This window comes from Hevea brasiliensis, chromosome 3, assembly GCF_030052815.1.
Source record: "Hevea brasiliensis isolate MT/VB/25A 57/8 chromosome 3, ASM3005281v1, whole genome shotgun sequence".
Lineage (NCBI taxonomy): Eukaryota > Viridiplantae > Streptophyta > Magnoliopsida > Malpighiales > Euphorbiaceae > Hevea > Hevea brasiliensis.
In genome coordinates, this window is record NC_079495.1 from 26,074,562 (window position 1) to 26,097,428 (window position 22,867).

General features: G+C 30.0%; 1 protein-coding gene across 2 annotated transcripts; it reads right to left on the reverse strand.

The window, feature by feature from the left end:
- Positions 1 to 3,703: 3,703 nt before the first annotated feature.
- Positions 3,704 to 9,841, reverse strand: LOC110655837 (uncharacterized). Of its 2 annotated transcripts, none has more exons than XM_021812295.2 (2): positions 9,473 to 9,830; positions 3,704 to 3,940 (listed from the first exon to the last, which is right to left on the reverse strand). In XM_021812295.2, the coding sequence occupies exon 1, from the start codon at positions 9,636 to 9,638 to the stop codon at positions 9,492 to 9,494; it is 147 nt and encodes a 48-aa protein (XP_021667987.1). In that variant the 5' UTR covers positions 9,639 to 9,830; the 3' UTR covers positions 3,704 to 3,940; positions 9,473 to 9,491. The 2 variants fall into 2 exon arrangements, with proteins under 2 accessions (XP_021667987.1, XP_021667986.1); XM_021812294.2 differs by lacking the exon at positions 3,704 to 3,940 and adding an exon at positions 4,885 to 6,115 and having other exon boundaries at positions 9,473 to 9,841.
- Between the last annotated feature and the right edge of the window lie 13,026 nt (positions 9,842 to 22,867).

Below are 22,867 nucleotides of genomic sequence, written 5' to 3' on the forward strand. Positions count from 1 at the left end.
CTACCCACGAATATTTTATGGATTTTTAATCTAAACCTGAAACTAAATAATTAAGGAAACTTAGGGTTCAGGCTTATCTACGCCAATTCTAATACTGGAAACGTATCCGGGACGTCTGAAAATAATGGGGTAGCCTATAATCTTGACCTGGTTCTAAAATAGTTTAGGTCGCCTGTCTCTCCAGCCCGAAAATGCGAATCCAATCGACAGTCGAATTTTCACGAATTGAATATACCGGCGTAAAGCCCATAACACAGGAGTTAGTATATAATTTTTACAGAATTTATTAAGCTCATTTAATACCCGAAAAACTATTGTGAAGTTCCGTGGAACCCATCGGAAAACGGTGTTGAAAAATTTTGAAATGGGTATTACCGCGAAGCTCTCATTGAGAGAAACACTCCAGTACTCTCGAATTTTTCGTGGAGTTCACGGTTTGCGAGAAATTTAGCCCAAAAGTCAAAATAGATTAAAACTTCTCGAACAAAAATTGGACAAATCACTCGATGGATTTTGAGTGTTCTTAGTGTCTATGGAAAGCTCTAGAGGTGTCGATGAGGTTTGGGACAAGACCCGGCCCAATTGATAGCCGAATCGGTCGAAATCGGTCTGGGAAGGTGGAACATCGCGTGCGCACTGGGGAGAGTTTGGTGCAACTTTTTGGTGCTCTGGAGTGTCGGCCGGCGAGCTGGGGCAGCTCAGGTGGTGCGTCGGTGACTAGGGAGGGCTAGGGTGGTGGTTGGCCGGCAAGGGGAGGAGGGAGGAGAGAGAAAACGAGGGAGAGAGGGAGGAGGTCGGGCGCGCGAGGGAGAGGGAAGAAGAAAAAGGATGCCGGTCCAATTTGACTGGTTCGACCTGGTCCGGTTTGATTTGGCAAGTCCGATTTATAATATTCAAAATTAAATTTTTACTCTGCCCGGGACAAAAAACGAGACCCAAAAATACTGAAAAAATTTCAGAAAACTTAGAAAAATTTGTGGAGTCTAAATATATTTTTATTTTTGTCACGTGATCTTTAAATAAATTTGTAAAAATTAACAAAATTTATTTACTCTAAAAAATAAATTCAATTTTTAAAATTCAAAAAATTTCAAATAAAATCTCAAATTTTAAATAAAATAAAATATTAACATTTATACATAAAGTATATATTTTAAAAATTAGGGGTGTTACACGCACGCACATAGGATCAGGAAAGGAACATACTCTCTAATAAAATGATGACAATATTATTAAAATGCAATAATTCTTATAAGATTATACACACTCTTCTACAATTGATGTGAGATCTCGAGAGATAAATAATTAAGTTTTTTAAATTTTATTTTATTAAAAAATAATTTTTTTCATTTAAAATTTATATTCACCAAGTTCATTTATTTTATATGTAGATGATTATATATATAATAAATATAATTTTTTTTAATTAAAATCTTCTTTATATCAAGTCCTAAATTAATTTTACAAAAAACATCTTACATTAATCTTTTTTTTTTCCTTAAATGGCAGTCATACCGATTTTAATTATTACTTAAACAAATAAAATTTTACACCATGTAAATTCAAATTATAGTTTTATAAGAAAATATAAAGAAAAAAAATGCCATCATATAAGCTATCTTTTATTTACATAATAATCAATTTTTAACCTTTATTATATTAATCAAATTATATGAATAGTACAATATAAAAATAGATTATAAAATTTAAATATATTTTATATATATAAATAATTTGTATTTATATACTTAGAATATATAATATATATTTTAAATTTAAATATTATATTTCAAAAAAATTTTATATAATATTTACATAACCTAATATATATTATATTATAATATTTAAATAATATTTAAATACAACATATAAAATAAATATAAAAAAATATCTATTTTAATTGGATTAATTTTATATATTATTTCCAAATATATATAAATATTTGTTTATATTGAATTATATTTGAAATATATTTTATAAAAAAATATATTATATTTAAAAAATTTGGCAAAAAAATTTATAAATAATTTATATTGAAATAAATGTATAATATACAGTCTTTTCTTTACATAATAATTCATTTTGTTATAATATTGGCCAAATTAATAATTGTACAATATGCAAAATTAAGTACTATGAAAATAAAATATAGTCTAAAATTTTATTTTAAATAATAATTAAAATTAGTGTGATTGGTATTTAGAAAAAAATTAATGTGATTTAAAAAATTAATTATTCATAAAGAAGATTTTAATTGGAAAATTATATTCATTATATCATAGTCATGATATGTGTACATATTATATTTTAAATAAAATATATATAATTATTTAAATATAAAATATATTAGCTATTTAAATGAAGGGATTGTTTTATTATTATTTTACATTGAAAAAAAGAATTAGATATTTTAATTATATTTATTATAAATTGAATAATTAAGTGGAGAAATTAATCTGTTTCTAGAATAAAAGCAAGGGGTTAACTTGTTTGATTTTTAAAAAATAGAGATTAAATTATTAGTTCATCAAATCTTAAAAGGACTATATTATAAATTATCTACTTAAAATACTTGAATAAAAATTTTGGATTTTTTAGTCATTTGACATAATAGAAACCTAGCAGGTTTGCATATATAAAGCTCATGTCACTGTAGTGTTAAAAAATAATAATAATAATAATAATAAAAGAAAATAAAATCCAGAAAGGCAAAATCAGCTTCATATTTTGAAACAGACAGTTGTAATAATTACATTGGCTGCTCCTTTTCCCCCAATTTAACAAATAATGACAATCACAATTTCTTTTCCTTTAGAGGGAACTTAAAAGGCCTCGTAAAAATGTTAGAAACCACGCCAATAAACTATGGTGGCACTTGGCTCAACTTTTAATTTTGTTTACTTTTCATTTTCAGATTTTAAAATATTATTTTTATTTTTTTTTATAAAGAAAAATTTTTAAAAATTGATATAAATATAAATAATTTTTATAATTGGTCCATAAATTTTAATCTATATTTTACTTTTATCCCTTTAATTTATTATTAAAAAATCACTAAATTTTAATTTTTTTTCGTAAAAAATTATTCTAACTTACAATAATATGTTTTCATATTAAAAATTACATTTAAACTATATTATAACATTTACAAATATAATTTTAGTACTTTTTAATGAACAGTAAATCTTTCTCCTTTTAAAAAAGTAAATCATTAATATTTTTATGATAGATACAAATAATTATTGAAATGATTAATTTTCTTTTGAGTATAAAAGGAAATGAGATAAAAAAAAAGATAATTATATATTTTTTTTTAACTTAAGAGAAATTTTTGTGAAATAAAATTAAAATTTAATAATTTTTTAACACTAAATTAAAATTTAAAATAAAAGTGAAATACAAAATAAAATTCAGAAATGTGCTATAAAAATTATCCTACAAATGTATAATGTTTAAAAGTTTGACATTAATTTACATATTTGCGATTAATTCAAAGTGGCAGCACCATTCCAACCAAAATGAGTGAATTAGCATCATAAAATTTTTTTAAAATTACATATTTTGCCAAACTTTTATATTTTTTTGTTATTGGTTTTACTTTATAACAAATATTAAAACACAATGAAAATCAATTTTTTATTTAAAAAAAAAAAAAAAAAAAAAAGCAAAACGGTACCTAAATCATTATGAAGATTCTGTACTATTTACCAACATATGTACAATTCCTTATATCAATAATTCAATCATCAATACAATGAAAAACAGACTCAGCTTTCCAAACATTTTATACTTCACAAGAATTTAGCATTACCATCTAAAAGATATCCCAAACTAAATAACCAACCAAAATATGCTGACCCGATTCGTCTGACATTGAGATGGCTCCAGAGCTCCAACCTTCCATATAACAGTCTCGTCTCATACTTGCAGTCTTTATGATCTGCATAACTCCATTATAAGTAGTGTTACAATTTTAATACCAACAGAAAAATACAGAGCAAATATGAGGAATTTTCCAGCTTCAATGAGAACCTGATTTAAATAAGGGCAAACTACGCCTAGGTATCTTGTGGTTTAGTGCTTTAATTGTTGAGAGTCTGAGGAATTTTTTGTTGCAAGTCAAGATTTATAGTTTTGCACCTTTAGCATTCAAGTGACAAAATGTCTAATGGTTTTAAAAAATGCTGACATGGCTCTTTTTTTTCTGAGGTGGCAGTTTTTAACAGTGCCACGCCAGCATTTTTGACACCGTTAAGACATTTTATTTCCCAAGTGCTAACGGTCTTAACTTGCAACAAACAATTCCCCATGCCCTCGATAATAAAATTGCTAAACTACTGGGTACATAAGTGTATATTATCCTTTAAATAGTAATAACAATAATACTATTAATCAAACATTTAAGAAAATCATAGAAATGAGCCGCTACTTTTTCAACATGAGAAATCTCATCCATGAAATTAAACTATATTAAGGAATCATAATCTTGTTTTGTAGATGCGGTGGAAAACAAAGGGCCAAGCATATTGCGTAACTGGCTTACGAACTCCCATGCCTAATAGAAACTCTATGAGCCAAAAGAATGTTACTCTTCTCCAGATTAAATTGTTACAGCACAGAAAAATTGATGCTAAATGAAGTGACAGTGGCCTAACCAATACTCTAATGAGGCTTCACAATTTATAGTGCAGGTGAGGTTTACCATTTTTATTCAACATCTCTCATCATTGTTAAGTGCATATCCAGATGAGCAAGGCTGATGGGGAATAGGAATGCCATATGCACCACATAAGAAGAGAAATCATACACTTCAAAGAGCAAAAACTCATACATGAGGAGAATAAGATGACGATCTGTTTGTTTATAATAATTTTTTGAGCTCATAAGCTAAAAAAAAAAAAACTGCAAACATCCAATTTTTCATTTTGATACTTATGTGCATAGGCGAGTTTGACCAATTACTTTACTATATTACCCTCATTTAATTTTAAATTTCACCACATACATCATTTAATACCTTTTTATAGTAATTTTAACAATAAATGTGCTCATAAACTACTTTTTACCAATATATTAACTTATTATTAGCAACTAATAAGCACTTTAACCAAACATGCAATTCCTTAAAATTTTAAATGTTTATAAACTTAAATTAGTTTATATAAGCTAATTTTTATAAGTTAAGCCAAACATTCTCTAAGGACACTATACATGGTCAAGCAAATGCGAGGCCAATAGAATGCGAAATATCTAGATTAACCGTCTGCTCTGAGCTGCGAAGTTCCCATTCTTAAAACCATTTTATAGCCACCATCTATTTCTATTAGCCAACTCCTGAACCAAGTTGCCATATCCACCTCTAAAGGCACACTATCACTAATCATGCATTGCTGACTAATCCATATAAAAGGGTAATAAACCACTCCTATAATAATCATATTCATCTGATTAACTAGGAAACAAATTGCCTGAATTTGCAATACTGAAAGTACGAAATGAGTTATCTGCTAAAACCATATCTCAACAATGAACAGCTACTGAAAAGACTAGGGCTGATGAACAATAAAATCCAAAAGTACAGCAATTCTATAAAAATTTATCAATAGTGGGAATGAATTTCAATAACTTAACCACTCGTAGCTGAAGGTCAATCTTTCTCCCTGGAACATGTTATCTCTGTGATCCTTGTTACGTGCTAAAGGAAAATGTAGGGAAAGCGAAAACCTTAATTTTTGAGAGGGAAAAATAAAAAGACTGGTGACTACAATTAGTTCCCATTATTCAACGTCATGATTGCTATTAATAATTTTTAAAAGCAATTGGCCACAACTGGAAAAGAACCTTTTGGATTTCATTCGTAATTAGCCAAAACTTTTGTACTCTATTTTTCTTGGCAAGTTCTTACTTCTTCTATATACAACAAATATTAACTTCAATAAGATTAGTCCCTTTAATATAAGGGTACTTTGGCACATTACTTTTAAGCCTTCCAAAACATGAAGCAAATACCTAGAATTACAAACAGAATATGACCAAAAGGTCAGAGATATGAGCAAGGGGTGTGTGTGTCCACTGACAAGCTTTAGAATTCATTATACAGGCCTGTGAAGGAGAACTACAGTACACAACCAGCAAATTTTGTTAGATAAGACTCTACAATGCTTCAAACCCTGTTCAGAAAGAAAATGATCAAGGAACAAGAAAGCATTACATCCTCAACATATACTGTAAAGGCATATCTTAACAAATTACAACCTGAGGGGCATGCAAGCCAATTGAACATATTAGCAAACTCATGTTGACAATTGATATACAATTTTTTCCCCTTTTTCAGGCTTTCCTTCTCAATTAGGTACAACAGAAAAATATAACATAACTCCAGTGGTTAAGCAATCTTGGATTATTCTACATATTCAAGCCCAATGAGATTTTGTTTGAGGTATCAAAAAAAAAAAAAAAACCCTAATTGTGGACTCTCATCTCTTGCTTGAGTAACTTGTCCAATTTGTAGAAGATCCCATTCTTTTACCATTTGATGGCATACTTAGCTTTTCTAATTCATCATTAGTACTATCCAAATTTTCAATAAAATCTGAGGGCCAAAAGGTTAATTTGGGTGAAAGACTGAAAGTATTAACTATATTCATCAAGAACAACTGATTTTGTCCAGTTTTGCTACTTTGGCTGGTTGTGTTCCAAAATTGGCTATCAACTTTGTACAGAAAATGGATAAGGTTTAACTCAGCCCCAAAAGCTAGTTGAAGGGGAAGAGGTTTACCTAAATCTTATATTTAGCTCAAATGCCTTATCCTAAACCACCCTCATCTCCAGAAATGATTATCCGGACGTGAAGTTTGCAGGTAAATATATTTGCGTGTGGTCTAACATTGAACCAAGATAGGCTCTAATACAATGTAGAGAAAATGGACAAAGCCTAACTGCATCCCAAAAACTAGCTCAAGAAGATGAGGTTTGTCCAAGTCTTATATTTAGCTTAAGCACCTTATCCCAAACCCTTGCGGGACAACAAACTTAATCAACTTATTTAATTTTTTTTTTCTTGGGGAATAATTAATGTTGTCTTTTCTTTTGGATCCTACATCCAATGAAGTCTCTTGAGTAGTTATGGATGGAAGACGGCCTTCCATATTTTAGAATGTCACATATTTCTCATTCAACATTTCCTGTCCTCCTTACAATGTTATTTTCTTTGTCTATAATTCCTCTTGAGGTGGTGGCCAAAGAACTTCAGAAAATTAGAATGATTTTCTATGGTTTGGTATTAGAGAGAATAAGTGGAATTATCTTGTCATGTGAGTTTGAAAATATGGTGTAAAGTGTAAAGCCAAGTCTGATACAGGTTTGGTTCTTGATAATTTGGTGTCGAGAAAAAATTTTGTTTGAGTTGAAAGTGGCCATGGAAATTTCCAATAAAATCACTCTCCATTGACATAAATTAATTAGAAGTAGGTATCGCCTTTTGTAGAATATGTGGGACACATGGAAGGGAATCAACATTTCTCATGCAAGCCATTGTAAATTCATTTTTCAGATATAAGATAATCTCCGATTAGCCCACTGGTTCTTTTAAGTTGGTGATAGTTTCCCGATTTACATCAGGAAGAATCTTAGGGAAGGGGAAGCTCGCTTTTCTATAATTTCCTAACCTTTGAATTCTCTATAATTCCAATCATCTAACCATTCCTAGTTTTTGTGTCTTGGATGGATCCAGTGCTTCTAGGAATTTCCATTCCTTTAGAAATTCAATAAGCAAGAAGTGTCATAGCTTATTATATAACTGAATCTTCTCGCTTCTATTCATTTCTTCCAAGGGCTATATAAGCGGATGTGGAATTATCATGTAAATCATTCTTAGCATTACTTGCTTCTTTTCTAATTGCAGCTATTTTCCTCCTGTTAATTTCATATGGACGGCTAAAGTTACCTCAAAGGTTAAGTCATCTGCTCATCAACAATTCTTATAAAACCATCACCAAGTTGTTATAGGTTCAAAGACCGCATAACGCTTTATCCCTGAGATTTTTTTTTGGTTGATGAAGTTATGAGATTACTGTGTTAGGTGTACTTATCTATGACACCTGATATGCAGAACAGGTCCTTTGATATAGTTGGTGATCCATAGATTTCCCCTCATACTTTTGAGGCTATGTTGTTGATTAAATTTATGGGTTTCAGACTTTCACTTAGAAGTAAGACTTTATGAGCAGTTCCCAAGTGAAGCAAAGTGCTAGAATTTCAATAATCATTGTTTGTCCACACAATGATAGTGTTTTGATCAGAGCTAGGGATGATGTTTTGTTTTTGGCTTCACTATGGTAGTTCTGTTAATAGTGATTTGTTCACACACTATTTAATGCAAGTGGAGAATGTTAAGATTTAATAATTAGAAGAAGAAAAGGAAAGAAAGAAAGAGAAGAAAAGGGCTACATCTTTATTCTCATTAATTATATAAAATATAAGATTACATATTTATATATATAAATCTCCTATAATTACTCTACTTTATTAGGAATATAAATCCTACACTAATTACGAATATATAATATTGGCTTTCCATAAACTCTCCCTTAAAATGGAATCTCATCAATTCCAACAAAGAGCATTTTTTTTCTATAGCATATGCTTTTCTTTTGGGTGTTCTCTTCTTGTAGGAGGATTTCTTATCCTCTTTTTGCAATTCGCTTTTGTTTCCTATCTTAACATAATTTCTTTTTTTTTTTTTAATGAAAATATGGAAAAATACTGTGTCAATTATATTCTTCAACCATCAATTTTGAACCCTTCATGATAAAGCTTGAAACTGCTAAACATTTTTTACCCTTCTAATTTTGAAGTTGCAACAAGATTCCCTTAAAACCTCTAGAAAATCCCAGTAACAGCGAATTCATGAATAAACTTCATCCTTGCTTCGATGGCTCTATGAACTTATACTCATTATGTGAATATGTCAAAAATAACTCAATTTAACTTGCTACTGCATTCTATGTGGTTTCCAGTTTTCTGGACACTATCCAAAGAAGTTCTACATGAAGCAACTATTGAGAAGAACAAGAGAAAAATAATAATAATAGTCCCATCACTTGATTCTCATCCCTAGTAATAAGCAATACCCTCTCTCCAACAATCCCTTGCTTGAGAACATATATGGAAAATAATGTATGAGATTTACAGCTATAACAAATAGGTTACACACCAGGCACAAAGAAGAAGAGAAAGAATCCAAGGGCACCAACATCCAATTTTCCTACCATAGCACACGCATAGTTGAACAAAAAATTAACATAAACCCATCAACTATTTTCACATTGAAATTCTCATGAACAGGCTTCTACAGCAGAATTTAACAAGAACGAGAAGATATGAGCTCAAATTCCAAAAAGGAAGGGCTGCGAACCTGAATTAATATTCAGAAATAGAGAGTAATAACTTTTGGAGGTTCAAAAGAACTAACCGAAATTGAAAGAATTGAATCAGCCAACATGAAAGGGGCCAATATCTCCAGTTCTAAGAGAGCCAGCAACCTCATCAGCAACTGTCAAGCAAGAAGAGACCCATCCACTGAGTGCAAGCCATACCATCTTTACCATCCAGAGAGTCAACGCCCATGGCATTGTCATATCTCCCTCTCCCTCCTCCTCAAGTTCTAATCAAAGGAACCAAAACCCAATTATGTAGCTGTTTCTGGAAGTGAAAATTCAAAGAGGACGATGATAGAAAAAGATGAATAAGTTGAAAAGAAAAAGGAATTAGAGAGGGTGAAGTCAAAGGAATGAAGTAGTGGTTTTTAAAGAAATGGGTTTGGTTGGTATTGGCCGCCACTGGTCGGAAGCCTCTTTTTCAAATATAATTAATAAATAAAAAGATATATTAAAAAATAAATTTTATTTTATTTTATAAAAAAAATTATTTCCTTAACGTTATAAAATATTACATTTATATTTACTGTTAATATTAGTTATTAATTTAATTAAAATAAAATTTTAATCATCACTATATTTAATTGTGTGCATAGTTTTTAACACTGATTAATATTAATAATATATTTTAAATTTTATTTGCTATAATATATTGAATAAAGTATAATTTGGTAATTATAGAGTTTAGTTATATTAAAAGATAACAGTAATATTGGTTAAAAAAGTAAATTAATTAATCCATCTGATAGAAAAAAAAAATCTAACACTATTACTATTCTTATATTAATAAATTTAGTATATAAAAATAATATACATTTAAATTTTTTAAAATATTTTTAATTATTAAAAATAAACTAAATATATTATAATTACATAGAATTTAGAAGCAAAACAAATTTTGTTATTTATTATTTATAAACTAAATTTACCATTTAATAAACTAACAATTCAGAAAGAGTCTATAAATAATATTTTTAAACATAATAATAATAATAATAATAATAATAATAATAATAATAATAATAATAATAAAGGAATAATGATATCAATAAAAATCTTACTACAAGGTAGTGTTTATGGAAAAATAAAAAATAAAAAGACGCAATGAAATATTATTAGAATAGATTAATAATTTATTGTTATTATAATTTTCTTGTAATTAGACAAAAGTCTGGTATTCATTAATATAATGTTGATTTATAAAGTAAATTTTATTTTACCATAAAAGAAAATCATCTTAAAATTGGTTTAATAATGATAATATATAATAATTAATGAAAATTTAATAACTAAATACTTAAATAATTTGAAAAGACAATAACATAAAAATAAAATTCCAAAAAAAATATGAATTTATATATAAATATTTAAGTGATTTAAAAATTATTTAAATAAATAAAATTTTAAAAAATCAATTATTAAAGTAAAACACCTAAATAAAAATTTAAAGGGACTCAAGTGTTCTTTCTAGTTCAGAAGATTCAATTAATTAAAAAAAGAAAAAAAAACAGGTAACATGTCAAAAGATTTCAAGATATGTCATATAAAAATTAAAATAAAATATTTATTTTTAGTAATAAATAAAAATAAAGACACCAAAAATAAAGAATTGTAACAAGATAAAATGATGATAACACTATTATTAGAATAGTGAATTATAATTTACTACAATAAAATTGTTCCAAATTTATTTCAATAAAAAAATAATAATTAAATAGTTAAAAAGCAATTAAAATTAAAATAAAAAATTGAAATTGGAATAATAATTTAAATTGATATAAAAATAACTGCGTAACATATATGTTGAAATTTGTAGGAAAAGTACTGGAATATATTTTATATTTATCACATTTTCTCTTGTAAATGTCCATTAAACATAAAATTAATTATTTTAAAAGCTTAAATTAATTATTTGAGTTAGATCATATTTGCAAACATCCACATAAAACAAATAAATAAAATAAAATTAAAGCAAAAGGCGTTGGGGAAAAAAATTAAAATGGAAAAGACTTTTGCAATGCTGTAGGAGAGTGTATAGATAAAACGAAATGAACATGTATCTATAGTCGGCAATGAAGTAGAAACAACATTAGATCAATTTTATTTAGTATTTAGTGAGAGAGGTTTCTCTTTCTTCTCTCTAAGAGTTTTATTTCTCTGGTGTGATCTGTTACTCTTCTCTGCCCTTTGGGTAGGGGATGGTTCCTTAACCTATCAGCAGGTGTTTACCCTCTCCCTGTCGGTGGGTGTGTATAGTTTTGATATAGGTTTCGTTTTAGCTGGTCTGCTAGATTATGTGCTTTAAGGGAGGATGGTTATCATGGTAGATATCGGCTCATTTTCTGAGTCTTTGTTTATGGGGTGTTTCTGTCCCTTCGGCTAGCTTTGTGGTAGTGCTGGAACCATCTTTAGTTACCAAGTTCAGATCTATTTGGGCTGTATGAGATTAAGAAGCCCGTATCAAGTTGAGTTGTTTCCCGGTTTATTCCTGCACTGGTTCTTAGCCTAGGTGTTTGTGTGGTTGCTGCATGTTTCTTTATCCTGTTACCACAGGGGGGTGATAGTGCTGCATTAGGTTGGTCAATTACTTGAGGAAAAAGTGTTTGTTTTTTACTCGTTGATGCTATGAGTCCTTTTATTGTATATTCTTTCTGAAGTTTTTCTTTGCAACCAGCAATCTTTGCTCGGGAAAGACATGTTATCTCTGTTTTGGAGGTAGAGTTTTTGGTTTTGGGTCTTATCCGTTTGGCTCTATAGATCCATTATGGGTTACATGTAGGTCCTGGGTTCTAGTTTGGGTTTGAGCTTGTAGCAAGTTATGTTTTATGGGCTTTAAGGGCCTTGTAACATTTGATCTATCAATGAAATATCCTATTCTTGTTAAAAAAGAACAAGCAGAAACAACCATACTCTGCTTTTACTATTTCACTGATGGAGGATGGGTGGGCTATAATTAAAAATGGGGGGAAGAGTGAATAAGTACTTTTACTATTCTTATAAACAATGTTATGCTCGCTTTCGGTATATTAGAATAATTATATCCTACCATTATAATTCCATGCTCATAATGAGTTAGCTTCAGGAGTTATGGCATGTTGACAATGGTGCTCTAATCAAAATATGGAAAGACTGATGATTGCTTAATCAAATAGGAGGCAAATTATAGTCTCCTATCCAAATTTTACAATAGGATGCCACAATACAAAATCTCATGGTTCCTGGTGAGATACGTTAGGATGTTGATATTATTTAAAGCACTTTCTTCCATTTTAAGGCACAAGGAATATTATTCATCACACTTAGAAGGTATTTGGCTTAGTTTATAAGCTAGTTATATCAACTTATAAACCATAATTTTAAGTTGACATACATTTTATACATTTTAAAGATTTTTTAGAGCTTATAAAGTTATAAGAAAAAAAAAAAAAAAAAATAAATAAATTGAGAGAGAGGAGCTTTTCATTTTGATGTCTATAAGTTGAATGCTTATAAGTTAGTTTGATCAAGTGTTTTATTGTATTACTCTCTTTTAATTTTTATGATTCCACTATTTATCCTTATTGTATTTATTCTGACATTCATGTTAAAAATTTATTTTCCTACAATAATTTAAATGAATTATTTACATTAATTTTAATAAATTTAAAAATATTACAAAAATAAAAATTACTTTTAGTAATTTTAATAAAATATTTGTTTATTTAATTTAAAATTAAATTACATTGTAATATGATTTGAAATACATTTTGATAATATCATAATAAAATATTAAGATTTCATTTCAATTTTCATGTTAAAAATTTATTTTCCTGCAATAATTGAAATTAATTATTTACATTAATTTTAATAAATTTAAAAATATTAAAAAATAAAAATTATTTTTTACTAATTTTAATAAAATATTTTTTTATTTAATGAAATATATTTTGATAATATCATAATAAAATATTAAGTTAATATAATTTATTATTTGAGAAAATAATTTAGTATTTTTTAGTCATTTTAATAATAAATGTAATTATAAGTTATTTTTTTATTAAATGTATCAACTGTTTACTAGTCACTTATAAGTACTTTAACTAAACACATAACTACTTAAAATTTTAAGCCAAGTGCTCAAAAGTTTATTTTCATAAGTCAGGCGAAACACTTCTCAGTTTCTGAGGGCTCATGATGTTCCTTACTTGGTTGGAACAAAAACTTATCACTACTTAATTCGAAGTGGATATCATCTTCTAAGGCAGCTTAGGCAACAAGCTCAAGCTAATACCTTGGTGGCAAGCTCTTCTTTTGATTGTTGGAAAAATGTTTGAAACTTGCAAGTTCATCCCAAGATCAAAAGCTTTTTGTGTTGTTTGCTTAAAGGGATTTTTTTTCAGTTTGTGAATCATTGATTCATAAGGGTGTGATTTTATATGGGTTTTGTGTATTGATGAAATTGAAACTTCAAACCACCTATTTCTCCAATATTCATTTGTTGTTCTGGCTTTGTATATGGGGGAATTTACTGTACTAGGGTAGTGTACTTATAAAATTTATCAATAGAGGGTTTTCAGAATTCAAATTACCAAAACAAGGTAAAGAATGGGACGTGGAAAGTGATGGACGAGACACTATTCAAACTAGCGTCCGGATGTAGGACGCCATTCAAACTAGCGTCCCGAGGTAGGACGCCATTCAAAAGGCGTCTGAAGCTAGAGTCACGTCTCCTGCCCATGCAGTCATGTCGTCGGTCACAGGACGCCATTATAAATGGCGTGCAGACAGTGGGACGCCATTGTTAATGGCGTGCAGATTCACGTCTTTCAGCCTGATTGGCTCAGGGAATCCGAATCCTGTAGAGGTGCAGATGCCTGGGACACCAATAATATTAGCGTCCATAATTCAAATTTCCTATATACACACCCTCGCTTAGTTTATCACACAAACGAAACTGAATTCATCATCACTCTTCCGAATTCATCATCACTCTTCTTCTCATTTTCTCTGTTGTTGGTAAAAAATTAGTGTCACACTTCCTGCTTGGTAGACCAGCAACAACGAGAGGAGCTGCAGCTGTGGAAGGAAAAATGTTTAGTTTGGTTGTTAGTTGGAGCAAGATAAGTGAAGATTGAAAAAAAATTTTATGCCGAATTTTGTCCTTCAAAATTTAAGGTATGTATTTTGTTAGTTGGATAACCTATTTACTTGTAATATATTGAAATATTTGAGTGTTAAATGTTTTTATTATTAGAGAAAGTTGTTAAAATAATTTTTATAAGAATGCATGCATGCATGTGTTATGATATGAAGTAGATTTTTGTGATATTATTAGTGTTTAGGGACATAGTTTTATATGAATTTTTAATGTTATATCTAATTTAATTATTTGAATACTTGAGTAGGTTATAGCTAACCTGAAAATAATATATAGATTATTTTTATAAATTTAAGTTGACACTGTAATTGTAAAGTGTGTAGCAGAGAAATAAAGTTAATAGAGACATAACAAAATTAGAAAATTATATTATTAACACAATGTGTATTATTAACAAAATATTATAAAAAATAATTTTAAAATGTGTATTATTAACATCAAATATTTTAAAAATAAAAAAAATTAGAAAAATCAAAGATTTTGGCCGAAAATAAAGTGCATCGTTTATTAAATTTCAATTTTTCATATTAAAATATAATATTTTGATATGTTGAATAAAAAGTTTGCATAAAGCTAAAATTTACAAAACCTAAATTATTATTTTAAGATCATAAAAAATTTCATAGAAAAATGAGTTAATAATATATTACATTAAGGATATGTAGGAAAATATAATATTTTGTATATACAATTAAGAAAATATATAAGAATAACATAAAAAATTTGAAATATAAATAATGGCCGAAAATAAAAGTATAGTAATTATAGGTAATTTTTATTTTTAAATAAACTAATTGAATATCGTGATTAAAAAAATAAACATAAATTATAGGAAAATATAATATAAATTATACAAGTAGGAAAATATTCAATAGACAAAAAAAAAAGAAATATACAAAATATATAGTAATTATACATAATTTTAATTTTTAAAAATAAAATAGTTACATATTCTGATTGAAAAATTTTACATAAACCAAAAATAATAGTTTAACTTTCTCAAAAAATTTCATAGAAAATTCAAAATATAAGTAATGCCTAAAAATTAAAAATATAATAATTATATGTCCGATAATTTATAATTTTAAAAAAATACAATAGCTTAATACAATGAGTAAAAAAATACAATGCTTATTTTTTTGAATATTTAATTAGAATTTCTCAACCCAATTATCCTTATGGAAGCAGTTGTAGCAATTCTTACTAGTTGTAAAAATTCCAATAAAAATCCTTTGTCATCTTTATAGATGGCAACGGGCTAGGCTTTTGCGGATTGTGTATAAGACCAAATCATAATAGGATGGGATTTGGGATGAGTTCGACTTAGTTAAATTAATATTATTGACGGGTTGCAGTAGTGTTCGGATTATACCGGGTTGGTATATGACACTTGAACCTATTCATATAAATATTTAATTTAATTTAATATAAAAAATATTTTTTATAATTATATATATAAATTTTAATTTATAGCTTCTGTCATGCTTTATTAAAATAATATTTTTTTTTAATTAGAAAATGTCAATTCCATCCTTTGCTACTTTATATTGGGAGGAAAAAATTATTATGGATAATGAAAGCTATGACTACTGTGGGGGTTCATCAACTATCATTAGTATTGGTAAACGCATTGATTTTGATACTTTAGGTATGAAAATAGTACGTGGAGTTGGTCTTAAAGCTGGGTGTGATTTTATATCGGATATCTTATTTAGACAACCCATTGTGGAAGAAGGTTCAGTGAAATGGGACTGCATGAGTTTGTTTAACGATGATGATGTAAATATTATGTTTAATTTCATTGATGAAATTGGAGGTATGTCATCGATTAAATTATATATTGACATTTTTCGACCGGATGCAACCGCAAATGTTGTTGATGAAGCGGCACCATCAAAAGCTCCTAGTACTGATGTAGGTGCTTTTGCACATGCAAGTGATGACACGGTTTTAAGCTATCAATCATCTCAAATTCATGGCAGTACGGTTGAGTATAAGGTTTTAGGGGTTATCAATGAATTTGAAGATATTTTTCCGCGTGAATGGTTATATGATTCAAATTCTTCTTCCAATGATTATTGCCCCAATGATGATGGGAACGAAGAGGATTCTGATGAACAATGGATTTATAGTGATGACTCGAATGTAAATGAGGATGTTCAACATGATAATGAGCTGGTAGTAGATTTGCCTTTGTACTATAACACTCATATTGCAAACCCAATAATGCCTATTGTCCCTCCTCCACCTTACTCTGAAATAGATCTACATTATTTTATACTTTTATTACATGTTTTTTATACCATTTATATAATAATCAATGTACCAGGGAAATATATGCATTGTTGTAAATCTGAAAAAAAACAAATTGAAAATGTATATTTGCCGCAATGAATAGGTATGGCTGCACAATAAGAAAGAAGAGATTACATTGTCCTAGGTCCAATTGACCTAAAACTTCTACGACTCCAGCCCCAACACCGTTCTGAAGGGATTTGGAATAGTACAATTGAGCATGAAGTGCTTACGTGCAGGCGACAGGGGAACATATTTGATTCTGACATTGATGATCGAATTGTTCCTCATCTTATTGATTCGGGATTTATTGGTATTGCTAGATTTGGATTTTTTTCACTTGACTGGCATCTCATTACTGCCTTTGTAGAGCGATGGCGACTGGAAACCCATACATTTATGATGCCAATTGGTGAGTGCAAAATCAGTCTTCAGGATATTGGCATTATTTCTGGTCTATCAGTACATGGTTCAGCTATTACTGGAATGTCACGGGCGGATCGGCCAAAAGTTTGTGAGTTATTGTTGGGCGCTAGACCACCCTCAGAAATGATTCGATGACATACACTAAAATTAGCATGGCTAAATGATGAGTTTGGAGCTATTACACTTCATGCTGATGACTTAACATTGTTATGGCATGCAAGAGCATTTATATTACTACTCATCGGATCGATGTTTCCTGACAAGACAAACTCACGTGTAAACTTGATGTTCTTACCCCTTTTAGAAGACTTGAGGGAAGCTGCGACGTACAGTTGGGGTGGAGCTTGCTTAGCCTTCCTTTATCGTGAGCTTTGTCTTATTGCTGTTACTAAAACAAAGGAGATTTCAGGACCACTATTTATTTTGCAGATATGGGTCTAGGAGAGATTTAAAATAATCTCTCCATTAATTAGAGATCCATCAGCACCGCATGATGTACCCCTAGGTGCAAGGTATGTCACTAATATATATATATATATATATATATATATATATATATATATTAAGAAAAGATTAAATTGATTTTTGTTACAGTACATTTTAAATTTTCTTATCAACTAACAGGTGGAGTAGAGCTCAACAGATCACCAACGTAACAACTCATGTACTTCCACAAATCCGGTACAACCTTAACAGGATGCGACTTGAAGATGTAAACCAAAATTTAATAAATCTTACTTAAAATAATATTTTATATTTTTCCTACATTTATAATTACTTGATGTTTTACTAAAATTCACTTGTAGGTTACATGGGAACCATATACTAAAGAATTATTGGATAAGCTGAACGACATATGTATCCAAGGCCATCCCATTTGGAAGGCAGTGGTGTCATTAATTTGCTTCCATATTGTTGAATGGCACCAACCTGACAGAGTGATGAGGCAATTTGGTTTGGCCCAACCTATTCTTGTGACGCCTCTCACCCGTCTATAGTGTAGTCGAGCGAGGAGTGCCACATTCGGTGCCGGAGCATCCTACATATTCATTGTAAATTTTTGATATCATTTAAAAACATCAAACCTCATAAGATTCATGGCTGCCAAAATTAGGGTTCTTTAATTTCTTTTTATTTGTTTTCATTTTCATGGAATACTCACTCATCTCATCATTCTTACAAGATTTAAAGAAGAGAGGGAGTGGTATTTTTGCACTTACCTTGTGACCCAACTTGCAAACTTCAATTTCTCGTCTTCAAATGGGTATCTAAAGCTTCCTTAGGGTATGGGGAGTATTTTTTGTGAAGGGAGATTAAGGTTTTATGGGGAGAAAGCATGGAAAATCAAGCTTTGAGAAAGAAGAAAATGGAGGGAGAGAAAGCTTCCTTGGTGTCGGCTCAAAGAGAGAGAAGAGGAAGATGAAGAAGACTTGTGGTTGGTGAATTTTGTCTCTTGTGTCTTATATATATTCTATAATTATTGTACTTTAATTTTTTTTTAAATGCCATAAATCTATTTCCTTTCTTTCCTTTTCTTTTCTTTTCTTTTCTTCTTCTTTCTCTTCTCATTTTCCAAATTCAAATTCATAAATTTAATTTATGTTAATTATTTTATTTCCTAATTTTAATTTGACATTTAGGTCAAAATTTACCTCTAGGGGTGAAAATGACCAAAATGCCCTTCATGGTACTCATCGGGTTATTTTTATTATTTAGACCAATTAATAAATTCTCTAAATTTTATTTTATTTCTTAAAATTTTTCCTATATTTTTTTAATATTTATTTCATTAATTTATGCCTCCTCAATATAGTTTAAGTATAGTTCCAGATATCTTGACTGTCCAAACAAACATTAATCATCGGAATAGTAAAATGTACGGACTACCTACGGTGAGGGCGTTACAATTCCACAACCACCCATGCAAATAGATGAGTTGCATGACATTACTCTTCGAGTTAGTGAGAGTAACGGGGCGCACCACCATGCCGCATATATTAATCGTTGGAATAGGCGAGAACAACACATTATTCAAGGGCAAGAAATGACTCAACCACTCCACCATCATTCTGAGTATATGGAGTGGTACCGTCGAGTTGCGAGACGTTGGATCTCAATAAGTGGAGCTGCTATTGGTTGTGTGGTAATCCTTTACAACACATATTTTTTCATTATTAATTACTTAGTACTAATAATTTTATATTTATTAAACCCAAAATGTAAGAAATGCATTGACCTTATATTTTTACAGGAGGAAGCAATTGAAGATTGTTTGCTAAAATTACAGAACCCATCAACACAAAATGTGGCAGAAGTTAAGCGTACATTAAGGAAAATGATGATTGCTTTAGAGGAAGAAAGTCGGCTTTATTAAATGCCACCTCCTCAGTCCGCATCTCAAGCAGTAACCTTTAATGATGAATTACAAGAGGACCAACCTGAGCCCTCACATAGAGCAGGACGACGTCAATCACATCCTGCTTGACGTCGTCAACACCCAGTGCATCGAGGCTCTCCGCTCGATGATGTTTTGCCACCACCTGTTGCATTTCACCCTTACTGCATGACATCAGCTTGTGATCCTTCTGATCCTATTCCCTCAACTCTTGCACCATCTGATCCGGGTCCATCCACAATATTCCAACCTTATTCAGAATCTTCCCCCCCTCATACACTGGTTGGATGCCATATGACTATACTGAGAGTCAGCAGCCGCAAATACTATTCATCGACTTATTTGCTTCTTTTGGCAGACCATCTACCATTAGACCATCACATTATAGTTCTAGTCAATTTAGTGGATATAGTTCAAATCAATACTTTGCACCATATCAGTCTGTGCCTTAGGCTATATTCCATCTGGTGCGGGTCTATTTGGACACCATGAACAAAGTGTTGTGCATTATACTGCAGGGGGGAATTATCGGGATGACAACAAGGGCAACTTAGCCAACCTCAAGATGCACAAGGTGATCTAGAAGAACATCAACGAGGGGGACAACATCGAGTTCTTAGACCGAGACAACATACACGAAGACCGGGTTGTGGCACATGATTGACTTAAATTTTTGCTTTCATTTGTATATTAATTATGAATACTTGTTGTAATTTATATTTTGCTTTAGGTCAATTGCTACAATGTGCTAGTATCAAATTTTTAATATATTTTGCATAATTAAATTGAAAATAAAAAAGTAATTATAATAAGAATAAAAATTAATATCACATGGAAATTAATTTAATTGAGGATAATAAATTTTGTTTACCATTTTTTTTTCTCATATGACTTAACTTTTAATATTTTAAAGAAAAACAAATTTATTTCTTTTTTTATTTTATTTTTTTGTACAAAATTAACATGTCTTAAAAAATAAAATAGGAAAATTTCCTAATCATATGGTTCAAATATTATATCTATTATTATTTTCTATCTATAAACAAAATCACACTTTACACATTAATTTTGTTAATAATATTAAATAAATTTAAGTTGTTGCAAAGTACACATGTATGGTAAAAATTTCTAATCATGAATTTCGTACTAAAAAAAAAAAATTTCTAATCAAAGAAAACAGATTTCTTTTCATACTTCAATTTAATATTTGCAATCAATAAAATTAATTATCCACATTTATAATAAAATGTAAATTATTTTAATTGACGGTAATTATTATTTTTCACTATAAATTCTTTTTACATATAAATTAAATTTTAATAATTTTAAACAATAAATTCTATTTACATATAAATTAAATTTTAATAATTTTAAACAATAAATTCTATTTACTATACAAAAATTTTAATCAGTTTTATATTATCAATATAATGTAAATATTAAATAAGTGCAATGTAAATAAAGTAGAGTTACATATTAATTCATTTTTTAATTAATGAAAATAAATATTTTTTGGGCCACAGCTTGGACACCATTGAGAATGGCGTGCGGGTGAGAAACGCCAGTTTGAATGGCGTCCGCCACTGTTCGTCACTGTTTTGTATTCGGCACGCCAGTTTGAGTGGCGTCCGGCACTTTCTGCACGCTATTTGAATGGCGTTCACACTTCTGCACGCCAGTTTGAATGGCGTCCGGCACTGTTCATTATCTGCACGCCATTTTGAATAGCGTTCGACACTGTTTTGCACTATTGGCAATAGCCTACACGCGATTTTGAATAGCGTTTTTAGGCTCCTCACCCCGCTCCGGTAATTTTCCTTCGATTCACCATGTTTTCATCATATTTTCTCCACTGTAGACCTTGTACAGTAAAATTCCTTCGTATATGAGTCCCTTGTGTCTCTAACTTCCTTTGCAGCGATGTAATGGTTTGTAATGCTGTGTGTAAAGCTATTTGCAAAAATGGCCTAATGGCTATGGAAAGAACGTAATGCTGTCATTTTCTAAGGTAAAACACCAAACTTGCTTACTATTATCTCTATGAGGATGGCCTACTAGAATGAGTTCAAGACGACATCAATCCTTCCTTCTCCGTTGGTCAATCATCTTGGATTCTGCCTCAATAGCCTTACTCTAAGCTTAACTCTTATGCCACCATATCTACTGAAGGGTATCTAGGACTGTGTGTTATAATTTGTGATGAATTTGGGTAGGTTTTTATAGTGGCAAGAAAGTATATTCGTTCCTTATGCGATTCCAATACACTAAAGGCACAAGCTATATTGTACGATATGCAACTTGTTGCAAATGCAGTCTTCTTTCTTTTAGAAGTGGAAAGTGATAATCTAACCACCACTCATGCTCTCAATTAAATCGAACTTGACTTGTTTAAAAACCAAGCTGAATCAAACTAAATCAAGTAGAGCTTCAAGTAGTTCATAAGTGGGTCAGATCATTTAAAACTCTATTTTTAATAAGAATGAAGTTCAAATTTACCCTTATACTTTTTGGGAATGTTCAAATAAGCCCAAAATGACTTTGTTCGCTCAAACTAATCCACACCTTTTTCCAAATAAACCCATCAATAGAACCTCAAACCTAAATCTTCTTCTTCCTCTCAACTCATTATCTCTGGCCTGTACACCTCTTTCACGTCCCTTTACGAAAAGCCTTAGATGGGTTTAGGCGGTTTATGACTTTATTGATACATTGAATTTTTTGAATTTATTACTTTAGCAAATTGGGTCCATGTTTCTCTATTTTTATTCTTGAGCTATTTGTGAATTTTAGATTTAAGTCAATCAAAATTAGAAATTTTCAAAACCCTAACCTTGTTTTCGCATGTAAAAATAAGAGATTGAAGGTGGGTTTTGAGTAAAATGAGGGCACAAGCTTATATGGTTTATGAGTTTCACTTGGGAGTTTATGTTTCCTCCCTCTCTCACCACCTTGACTTCAATGTTAGCAACAAGGAAGGAGGCAAAGCTGGGCCAAATGGGGCACTGCCCCCCCTCCCCCCCCCCCCCCCCCCCCCCCCTTGAAATTCCTCCTTGAAATTTTAAAAAAGTTTGAGGTATATTAATAATTTTACTCCCTAACCCTAAAAAATTTTTAAAACAGCTGCATCACTCATATGTCCACTACTCAGCCGACAAAGGAAACTATTTTATTTGCAAT